We start from the raw sequence: 12,106 nt of genomic DNA, 5'->3' as shown, positions 1-12,106 counted from the left end.
GTCATGAGGTCAGGAGTTTGAGACCAGCCTGACCAACATGGAGAAACCCTGTCTCTACTAAAAATACAAAAATTAGCAGGGTGTGGTGGCGCACACCTGTAATCCCAGCTACTGAGGAGGCTGAGGCAAGAGAATCGCTTGAACCTGGAGGCAGAGGTTGCAGTGAGCTGAGATCGTGCCACTGCACTCCAGCCTGGGCAACAGAGCGAGACTTAATCTGGAAACAAAACAAAACAAAACAAAAAAAGAGTCTTTGTTTTAACCATTTAAGAACCCCAAACCCAAGATGGTCAATGTATTTTTGTAATGTTTAAAGGTAAAAGGTATGTACAAGAAAAACATGTTATTTCAAAGCATTCATTGTATTTTTTGTTTTTGAGATGGGATCTCACTATGTTGCCCAGGTGAGTCTTAAACTCCTGGAATAAAGTGATTCTCCTGCCTTGGCCTCCCAAGTGGCTGGAATTACAGGTGTGAGCCACTGTACCAGCCCACATCCATTTTTAAAAATACAGTCCAGAGATGTTTCCTGCAGTGAATTAGAAACTGGATTTATAAAAAGGGAAAATGAACAAAATTCATCAGTCTTCCAAATCTGTCATTTTTGAGTATCATCATTTCAAAGATTTCTCAAACTTCTCCCTGAAAAATAGTAGTTCTTTCATGAGGGGGTTAGAGAGGCTTTCTAAATATTTATGATTCATGGCTGGGCATGGTAGCTTATGTCTGTAATCCCAGCACTTCGGGAGGTCGAGGTAGAAGGATCGCATGAGCCTCGTTCATGACCCGCCTGGGCAACATGGCGAGACCCTATCTCTACAAAAAAATAAAATAAAATTAGCCCAGTGTGGTAATGTGCACCTGTGGTCCCAGCTAGTAGGGAGACTGAGATGGGAGGATCACTTGAGCCTAGGAAGTTGAGGCTGCAATGAGCCACGATCACACCACTGCACTCCAGCCTGGGTGACAGAGAGAGACACTGTCTTAAATAAACAAACAAATAAATAATTTATGATTACACAATCTAATGTAGAGATTTTTATAAGCAAAACTTGGTATACAAGTTATTACATTTAAATTTATAGAATAATCTAGATTTTCTAGGCCAAGGCAGGAGGATTGCTTGAGCCCAGGTGTTGAGACCAGCCTGGACAACATAGTGAGACCCTGTCTCCACAATAAATAAAAATTTAAAAATTAGCCAGGTAAGGTGGTGCACACCTGTAGTGCCAGCTACTTGGGAGACTGGGGTGAGGAGGACAGAGACTCTATCTCTGAAAAATACAGTAAGCTAAAAAAGAGAATAATCTAGATTTTATTTTAGTACCAAATTTGTTTCTAATGGTACATCTTTACTATTACACATACAGTTTTTGAAATGCTCATGGACCAAAAGGGGGAAAGGATAAACAAAATCCCTCAAATCATGCTAAATCAAAACAGAGTGTCTCCAAGAAGCTCTCATCACCAACAAGGCCAAGGGGATTTTCTATTACTTCTCTGTGTTGTCTGCTGTCTTCCAAAAACAACTGATTCCCTCTGTGTACAGCTTTATGAGAATCTTGACTCCTCAAGTGATGTCAGCAATGTTTTCTCTTCTCCCACTGAAGGGCATGGGGGCAGTGTTTTTCAACAAAGGAGAGAACTGTATTGCTGCCGGGCGGTTGTTCGTGGAAGAATCCATCCACGACGAGTTTGTGACAAGAGTGGTGAGGCGCCTTCACATTTACTCTATGAGTTGTTTAGAGATTGCTTTTACTTGAAAAATCATACTTCTAGGATTGCTAATGAATTTTCAGGTGTGATAACAGTATTGCGATTATGTTTGAAAAAATCAGTCCCTAGTATTTTTTTTTACAGCTACATATTGGCATACTTACAGATTAAATCATATGATGTCTGAAATTTGCTTCAAAATAACCCAGGAGGACAGGAAGTGAGTAGGGAAATAAATTGGCCAGGAGTTGGTAGTTGTTGAAGCTGGGTGATAAGTACGTGGGGTTTCATTATATTATGTGTCTATTTTCACATGTATTTATGATTTTTTTTTTTTTTTTTTTTTTGAGACGGAGTTTCGCTCTTGTTACCCAGGCTGGAGTGCAATGGTGCGATCTCGGCTCACCGCAACCTCCGCCTCCTGGGTTCAGGCAATTCTCCTGCCTCAGCCTCCTTAGTAGCTGGGATTATAGGCACGTGCCACCATGCCCAGCTAATTTTTTGTAGTTTTAGTAGAGACGGGGTTTCACCATGTTGACCAGGATGGTCTCGATCTCTTGACCTCGTGATCCACCCGCCTCGGCCTCCCAAAGTGCTGGGATTACAGGCTTGAGCCACCGCGCCCGGCCCGTATTTATGATTTTTTGTAGTAAAAAGTTAGAGGTTTATATAAAAACCTGATAAAGTATACTGAAGAGCTATTATACCTTACTCTACATTTGTATTACATTACATCCTTGACACTTGGGAGAGTTACACTCCTAGACTTTCATAGATCTCTAAATAAGCTATGGGAGATACACCACTAGATCCTTACAAATCCTCAATTGCAGTTGACATGATAGCATATAATTTCTTCCACTAAAATAACTAACTAAATAAACAGCCCCAGTACATTGATCATGACTCCATAAATGTGGGACTAAACTCATCTATAGGACTGTTAAGATGAATTATGTAGCTAAAATAAACCTAACTTATACTATAATATGTCACTATGAAGGTAGTATTAATCATGAATTTGCTTATATTTGCAATACCAGTACCCAGCTATTTTTTCCCCAGAGCCAATTCTCTATACCCCAACCCACCCAAAAAACAAAGGTATTCTTTCTTTCTGAGAATGAGTAACAAGGAAATCACACAGAGAGGCAGGTGGAGGGCAGTGAGGTAGGCAGCGGTTGCCTCCTGAACATCACAGTGTAATTTAATTTTGTGTTTCATTAAAATACAGTCTGCAGTGCTACATATCATGGGCTTTCACAATCAGCTACAACTTGTTGAAATTTCAAACACTGAGACCAGAAATGTCAAGGATTTGCTACATCAACAAGCACGTTTTACACACACGCTGTTTGTGTTCATTCGTCAGCAGCATTCCTTGAGCACTTACTTAGTATCAAACACTGCATGCTGGGAATATAAAGGTGAACAAGGCAGACATAGTCCCTGGCCACTCAGAACTTCTCATCCAGTGCAGAACCCTGGGGAAGACACTAAGAGATTATGGCCAGTCCTAAATTCAAAGTCGTGGACCTCCTGGGTCATTGTAACTCCCATTCTTCTTACCAGAATTGGACCTAACATTAGAAGATGCAGAAATAGATTAAGATAACTGAGGAGTACAAGAGGTAATTACAAAGACATGTCAGTGATGAACATTGGGCAGTAAAGATTGTTTTTCATCAGGACATTCTAGTGAGTCATCTGGCATGGCTATACCATGAGAATTTTATAAGGGTAGTCTGCCACATTTGGGGAGGAAAAAAAAAGATAACAATGTGACCATTTTATAAATTATTTTGCCATGAAGAGTGTAAGTACATGATGTTAATAAACATTTCAGAACATCATTTTGATTAACATTTAGGATAATTTTCACACAGTGTATGTAGCTTACGTTGTGCTAGAAGATAGTGGTTAAGGACCTGGGATTTCAAGTGGAAAAAAGTCAACAGTATTTAGTGGTTGTATGTACTTGTTTAACCCCTCTAGGCCTCAGTTTCTTCTTCTGGGAGGCTGAGGTGGGAGGATCACTTGAGCTTAGAAGTTCGAGGTTGCAGTGATCTATGCCATGCCACTGTGATCCACCCTGGATGACAGAGTGAGTGAGACTCTGTCTCCAAGAGGGAGACAAACAGCAAACAAACAAACCACCTACCTCCAGTGCTACTGTAAAGACTAAATGACAACACATTGATAAACATCTTAGTATAGCACCTACCACGTTTAGAAATGAAACTCCATTATCATTGCTATTAACAGTGAACTGTGTTTTTATGGACTGGGTAACATACAGGTAGAAGAAATTAAAAAGATGAAAATTGGTGATCCACTTGAAAGATCCACTGATCATGGGCCCCAAAATCATAAGGCCCATCTGGAAAAGCTGCTGCAATACTGTGAAACTGGAGTGAAAGAAGGGGCCACTTTGGTGTATGGGGGAAGACAAGTCCAAAGGCCAGGTAAGATCACCTCCGTGAGGGTTTACTGGGTGCCGCCTTCTTCAGTTGCAATGGACGGTGACAGTTTGAGATCAGCCTGGCCAACATGGTGAAACTCCAACTCTACCAAAAATTAGCCCAGTGTGATGGCATGCACCCGTAATCCCAGCTACTGGAGAGGCTGAGGCACGAGAATCGCTTTAACCTGGGAGACAGGTTAAAGTGAGCTGAGGAGATTGCAGTGAGCTGAGATCAAGCCACTGCACTCCAGCCTGGGCAACAGAGTGAGATTCTGCCTCAAACAAAACAAAACGAAAGGAGACACAACTGGATAATGTGTCTCCTGATGGAATAAAATGTGTAATACACAATATACCTATGAAATGTTCCTGCCAAAAAAGCTTAAGCTGAGTCTAATTATACCTTTAGGTCAGCCTTTATTTTCATAAGAACTACATTAGGAAGGGGGGAAGGAACAGGAAGTTATTTTTTAGTGGGTATGGAGTTTCAGTTTTATAAGCTGAAAATAGTTTCGAAAATGGACGGTGGTGAAGGTTGCACATTATGAATTTCATAACACTGAGCTGTACAATTAAAGATGGTTAAGATGGTAAATTTTATATGTATTTTACCACAATAAAAATCATTGGAAAAAAAAAAGAACTATGAGATAGAGAAACAAAGATCACCCAAAGGAAGCAATGATAAATCCAGAAAGAAAGGGAATGTGTAGAACAACTGACCCAGTCTCTTTAACATGACAATGGAATAAAAACTAAAGAAAGGACAAAATGGAGAAACGTTTTAGAGTAAAAGATTCTTAAGAGCTAGATCTAAACGCCAAATACAATGTGGAGAAGAATTTGAATCCTAAATCAAACAAGCCAACTGTGAAAAAGCTAATTTTTAGACACTAAGGAAAATAAAATATAAACTCAGAATAAAGAATAATTACTGATTTTGTTAAGCATGACACTATATAGTGGTTACATAAGAAAATATCCTTATTTTTTTACAGATTTGTACTGAAATACTTAGGTGTTAAGATTATATTATCTGTAATTTGCTCTAAAATATTTCAACAAGGAAAAGATACATATAGCAAAATATGGATACTTATTTTACCATTCATTATACTGTTTTCTCTACTTTTATATAGGTTTCACATTTCATAATAAAGACATTAAAAAATAACCTAGGCATGCCAACACCAAAAAGAGAAATGAAACTCCTTGGCTTTACTAAGCCAGAGGAAAAGAAAAAATAATGTAATGAAGTGAGAGGACTATTAATTGAAAATGACTAAACCTATAGTTGACATGTTTTTGTTTTTTTTTCCAAAAAGGCTTTTTCATGGAACCAACTGTGTTCACAGATGTGGAAGACCACATGTTCCTTGCCAAAGAAGAATCCTTTGGGCCTATTATGGTCATTTCTAAATTCCAAAATGGGTAGGTTCGTCAAACACAACTTAACTTAGGTTTTGACTAGATAACTCATTTTTTCCCCTCTGCCACTGTACTATATACAGAGCATAAAATTAATGAACATGTAATTTTCTACCATAAGAATAATTAACTTAATTAAATAATTAGAAGTTATGCTTTTGCTAGCCATCATAGATCACAGTGTATTTTTGCTTCTCAGCTTCAATTAATGGCCAACATAATGGGCTTTTAGCTGATTAAATTTTAGTTTTTCTGCACTCGACATTTGAGATGTCTGTGGAACAAAGCAAATAACTAAGAAATAACAAAACCAATTTTCACATTTACATTCCTGGGGTAGGTGGCATCTGTGACATCTTATTTCCCCAAAGAAAGAGTGCTGCTGTAACAGGGGATATTGCCCCCCAAAGCTTGATACTCAACTTTTCATAGACACGTTCATAATCATCATATAATCAACTGTAAATGACATGCTAGTTTGTGATACTACATGAAACTTTGCAAAGAGTTCAGCTTATCGAAGACAGCCAAGTGGTAACTGAGCTCATAAAACAATACTTAGTAGAGTGGGGTCTCATGGTATACTGCCCAAAATCTTCAGAATGACTTAAGATTTATTTCAGCCAATGAGAACTTAAAAACAGAATGGACTTTCTTGGTCTTTGATAAATATAATATAAAAGATTTTAGGGCCAAGATGGCCGTTTAGGAACAGCTCAGGATTGCAGCTCCCAGTGAAAGCACAGAGGGTGAGTGGACGCCGCATTTCCAGACGGATTTTTATTGCCCACAGACCAGGAGATTCCCAGGCAGAGGAGCCCCACGAGTCGCTAGCGTGACTGTTTTGGCCGGCACGGCCTTTTCAGTCCCCGTGGCTGTTTTGGCCCGCGTGGCGGCTCTCCATACAAAACACACTGGTAAGGGTGCCCTTTGAGCTGATGATTGGAGCCGTGGAAGATGCAGTCGCCCATTCATCTGACTAAAAAGGGGTCTGAAACAGGGAACCAGGCCAGGAGATTCCTGGGCAAAAACAAACAAACAAAAAAAGCCCCACGAATCTCAGCACTGCTGTTTAAGCCGGGGCAGTGAGTCGCCACAGGGGAAAATACATAGACCCCGGCCCCTTCTCAACAGGTGACTGGAACACCTGGGATAGAGTCGTTCAACTAAAAAACAAAGGGCTCTGAGGCAGGGAGCCAGGTGATCAGGCTCGGCTGGTCCCACCCCCACAAAAGAACAGTAATCAGAAACTCTTTGGATTGAGAGTTTCACAGCAAGCACAGCTGAACCCAGAATGGTCCAGCTCCGTGGGGGAGGGGCGTCCGTCATTGCCGAGGCACTCCACCACTTCAGAGGTAGTCCGCCATTGCGGAGGCAGCCCGCTGTTGCCAAGGCAACCTGCCATTACAGTGAGAGTCTGCCATTATAGAGGCGGGCCACCAATGCTGAAATAGTTCTAACTACACCCATATAAACAGGACTGCAGGGAAGTTCACACGACAGCTGGGCGGAGCCCACAGCAGCTCAGCAAAGCCTCTGCAGGCAGACAGTGACTAGGCTGCCTCCTTGCTGTGCAAGGCAGCCCTGAAAAAAAAAAAAAAAGGCAGCAGCACAACAGAAACTCATAAATAAAGCCCTAACTCCCTGGGACAGAGCAGGTGGGGAAAAAAAAAGATGTTTATGAGTTCTGCTGCAGCAGACCTAAACGTACCTGCCCAGCAGCCGTGAATGAAAAACGGAGCTCACAACTCAGCACTTCAGCTCTGTAAAGGACAGACTGTCTCTTCAAGCAGCTCCCTGACCCCCGTATATCCAAAGAGTCACCTCATAAAGGAGAGATCAGACTGACATTTAGCGGGTATCCTTCTGGGACAAAGATAGAAGAAAAAGAAACTGGTAGCAACCGTTACTGTTCTGCAGCTGCTGCAGGTGATCCCCAGGCAAGCAGGGCTGGAGTGGACCTCAGCAGCCCTACAGCAGAGGGGCCAGACTGTTATAAGGAAAACTAAGAAACAGAAATAACTTCATTATCAATAAATTGGACATCTGCTCAGAGACCCAATCTGAAAGTCAGCAACTACAAAGACGACAGGTGGATAAATCCACAAAGATGGGAAGAAACCACCGCAAAAAGGATGAAAACACACGAAACCAGAACACCTCTCCTCCTACAAGGGTTCACAACTCTTCACCAGCAAGGGAACAAGGCTGGATGGAGAATGAATGTGATGAAATGACAGAATCAGCCTTCCAACGGTGGGTAATAAGGAACTTCCGTGAGCTAAAAGAACATGTTCTGAACCAATGCAAAGAAACTAAGAACCTTGAAAAAAGATTTGATGAAATGCTAATGACAATGGACAAATTAGAGAGGAATATAAGTGAATTGATAGAGCTGAAAAATACAACACGAGAACTTCGCAAAGCATGCACAAGTTTCAACAGCCGAATTGACCAAGCAGAAGAATGGATATCAGAGGTCGAAGATCAACTCAATGAAATAAAACGAGAAGGCAAGATTAGAGAAAAAGGGGTAAAAAGAAATGAACAAAGTCACCAAGAAATGTGGAACTATGTGAAAAGACCTAATCTATGGTTGATAGGTGTACCTGACTGTGATGAAGAGAATGAATCCAAGCTGGAAAATACTCTTCAGGATATTATCCAGGAAAACTTCCCCAACCTAGCAAGGCAGGCCAATATTCAAGTCCAGGAAATACAGAGAACACCACAAAGATATTCCTCAAGAAGAGCAACCCCAAGGCACATAATCGTCAGATTCACAAGGGTTGAAATGAAGGAGAAAATACTAAGGGCAGCCAGAGAGAAAAGTTGGGGTACCCACAAAGGGAAGCCCATCAGACTCACAGCAGATCTCTCAGCAGAAACCCTATAAGCCAGAAGAGAGTGGGCGCCAATATTCAACATCCTTAAAGAAAAGAACTTTCAACCCAGAATTACATATCCAGCCAAACTAAGCTTCAAAAGTGAAGGAAAAATAAAATCCTTTGCGAACAAGCAAGTACTCAGAGATTTGATCACCACCAGGCCTGCTTTACAGGAGCTCCTGAAAGAGGCTCTACATATAGAAAGGAACAACCAGTACCAGACACTCCAAAAATAAACCAAATGGTAAAGAGCATCAACACAATGAAGAATCTATATCAACTAATGGGCAAAACAGCCAGCTAGCACCAAAATGGCAGTATCAAATTCACACATAACAATATTAACCCTAAATGTAAATGGACTAAATGCCCCAATCAAAAGACACAGACTGGCAAATTGGATAAAAATCCAAAACCCATCAGTGTGCTGTATCCAGGAAACCCATCTCACATGCAAGGATACACAAAGGCTCAAAGTAAAGGGATGGAGGAAGGTTTACCAAGCAAATGGAGAGCAAAAAAAAGCAGGAGATGCAATCCTCATCTCTGATAAAATAGACTTTAAAGCAACAAAGATCAAAAGAGACAAACAAAGACACTACATAATGGTAAAAGATCAATGCAACAAGAAGAGCTAACGATCCTACATATATACGCACCCAATACAGGAGCACCCAGATACATAAGGCAAGTTCTTAATGACTTACAAAGAGACTTAGACTCCCACACAATAATAGCGGGAGACTTTAACACCCCATTGTCAATATTAGACAGATCAACCAGGCAGAAAATTAACAAGGATATCTAGGACTTGAACTCAGACCTGGAACATGCAAACCTAATAGACATTTACAGAACTCTCCACCCCAAATCCACAGAATATACATTCTTCTCAGCACCACATCACACCTACTCTAAAATTGACCACATAATTGGAAGCAAATCACTCCTCAGCAAATGCAAAAGAATGGAAATAATAACAAACAGTCTCTCAGACCACAGTGCAATCAAGGTAGAACTCAGAATTCAGAAACTAACTCAGAACCGCACAGCCTCATGGAAACTGAACAACTTGCTCTTGAATGCTGACTGGATAAACAATGAAATGAAGGCAGAAATAAAGACGTTCTTTGAAACCAACGAGGATGAAGACACAACATACCAGAATCTCTGGGACAGATTTAAAGCAGTCTCTAGAGGAAAATATATAGCAATGAGTGCCCACATGAGAAGCAAGGAGAGATCAAAAATTGACACCCTATCATCAAAATTGAAAGAGCTAGAGAAGCAAGATCAAAAAAACTCAAAACCTAGCAAAAGACAGGAAATAACTAAGATCAGAGCAGAACTGAAGAAGACAGAGACATGAAAAACTCCAAAAAATCAATAAATCCAGGAGCTGGTTTTTCGAAAAGATCAACAAAATAGACAGACCGCTAGACACATTAATAACAAAGAAAAGAGAGAATAACCAAATTGATGCAATAAAAATGATAAAGGGGATATCACCACAGATTCCACAGAAATTCAAATCATCATCAGAGATTATTACAAACAACTCTATGCACATAAACTGGTAAACCTGGAAGAAATGGATAAATTCCTGGACACTTGCCTCCTCCCAAGACTAAACCAGGAAGAAGTTGAAACCCTGAATAGACCAATAACAGGGTATGAAGTTGAGGCAGCAATTAAGAGCCTACCACCCAAAAAAAGCCCAGGTCCAGACGGGTTCACAGCCAAATTCCATCAGATGTACAATGAGGAGCTGGTACCATTCCTTCTGAAACTATTCCAAATAATCCAAAAAGAGGGAATCCTTCCCAAATCATTTTATGAGACCAACATCATCTTGATACCAAAACCCAGCAGAGACTCAACAAGAAAAGAAAACTTCAGGCCAATATCCATGATGAACATAGATGCAAAAATCTTCAATAAAATTCTGGCAAGCCAATTGCAACAGCACATCAAAAAGCTTATCCACCACGATCAAGTAGGATTCATCCCAGGGATGCAAGGCTGGTTCAACATACACAAGTCCATAAATGTAATTCACCACATAAACAGAACCAAAGACAAAAACCACATGATTATCTCAATTGCTGCAGAGAAGGCCTTTGACAAAATTCAACAGCCCTTTATGCTAAAAACCCTCAATAAACTAGGTATTGACGGAACGTATCTCAAAATAATGAAAGCTATTTATGACAAACCAACAGCCAATATCATACTGAATGGGCAAAAACTGGAAGCATTCCCTTTGAAATCTGGCACTAGACTAGGATGCCCTCTCTCACCACTGCTATTCAATATAGTACTGGAAGTTCTAGCCAGAGCAATCAGGCAAGAAAAAGAAAAAATGCGTATTCAAATAGCAAAGGAGGAAGTCAAATTGTCTCTATTTGCAGATGACATGATTGTATATCTAGAAGACCCCATCATCTCAGCCCAAAATCTCTTGAAACTGATAAGCAACTTCAGCAAAGTCTCAAGATACAAAATCAAAGTGCAAAAATCACAAGCATTCCTATACACCAATAACAGACTTAAAGAGAGCCAAATCAAGAATGAACTGCCATTCACAATTGCTACAAAGAGAATAAAATACCTAGGAATACAGCTAACAAGGGACGTAAAGGACCTCTTCAAGGAGAACTACAAACCACTGTTCAACGAAATAAGAGAGGACACAAACAGATGGAGAAACATTCCATGTTCATGGTTAGGAAGAATCAATATTGTGAAAATGGCCATACTGCCCAAAGTAATTTACAGATTCAATGCTATCCCCATCAAGCTACCAATTACCTTCTTCACAGAACTGGAAAAAAACACCTTAAACTTCATATGGAACCAAAAGAGAGCCCACATAGCCAAGTCAATTCTAAGCAAAAAGAACAAAGCAGGAGCCATCACACTACTGGACTTCAAACTATACTACAAGGCTACAGTAATCAAAACAGCATGGTACTGGTACTAAAACAGAGATACAGACCAATGGAACAGAACAGAGGCCTTGGAGGCAACACGACATATCTACAACCATCCAATCTTTGACAAACATGAAAAAAAACAAGCAACGAGGAAAGGATTCCCTGTTTAATAAGTGGTGCTGGGAAAACTGGCTAGCCATGTGCAGAAAGCAGAAACTGGACCCCTTCCTGACGCCTTACACTAAAATTAACTCCAGATGGATTAAAGACTTAAACATAAGACCTAACACCATAAAAATCCTGGAAGAAAATCTAGGCAAAACCATTCAGGACATAGGCATAGGCAATGACTTCATGACCAAAACACCAAAAGCATTGGCAACAAAAGCCAAAATAGACAAATGGGACCTAATCAAACTCCACAGCTTCTGCACGGCAAAAGAAACAGTCATTAGAGTGAATCGGCGACCAACAGAATGAGAAAAAATTTTTGCAGTTTACCCATCTGACAAAGGGCTAATATCCAGGATTTACAAAGAACTAAAACAGGTTTACAAGAAAAAAACAAACAAGCCCATTCAAAAGTGGGCAAAGGATATGAACAGACACTTTACAAAAGAAGACATACATGAGGCCAACAAACATATGAAAAAATGCTCATCATCACTGGTCAT

The 12,106-nt window shown here is 40.3% G+C and overlaps 1 protein-coding gene across 2 annotated transcripts in view; it reads left to right on the top strand.

Moving 5' to 3' along the window:
* The window catches only part of ALDH1L2 (aldehyde dehydrogenase 1 family member L2), a 73,523-nt gene that overhangs the window by 50,671 nt on the left and 10,746 nt on the right, over nucleotides 1-12,106 (top strand). The window contains exons 19-21 of one of the 2 annotated variants that reach the window (XM_032299973.1): nucleotides 1,611-1,709; nucleotides 4,016-4,181; nucleotides 5,506-5,611. In XM_032299973.1, coding sequence (XP_032155864.1) covers nucleotides 1,611-1,709; nucleotides 4,016-4,181; nucleotides 5,506-5,611 — 371 coding nt within the window. The other variant, XM_032299982.1, reaches the window with a different exon arrangement.

The sequence above is a fragment of the Sapajus apella genome, unplaced genomic scaffold, assembly GCF_009761245.1.
Source record: "Sapajus apella isolate SASKATOON/1434 unplaced genomic scaffold, GSC_monkey_1.0 scaffold2, whole genome shotgun sequence".
NCBI lineage: Eukaryota > Metazoa > Chordata > Mammalia > Primates > Cebidae > Sapajus > Sapajus apella.
Note: the sequence above shows the minus strand (reverse complement) of the source record. Positions and strands in the feature narration are given on the sequence as shown.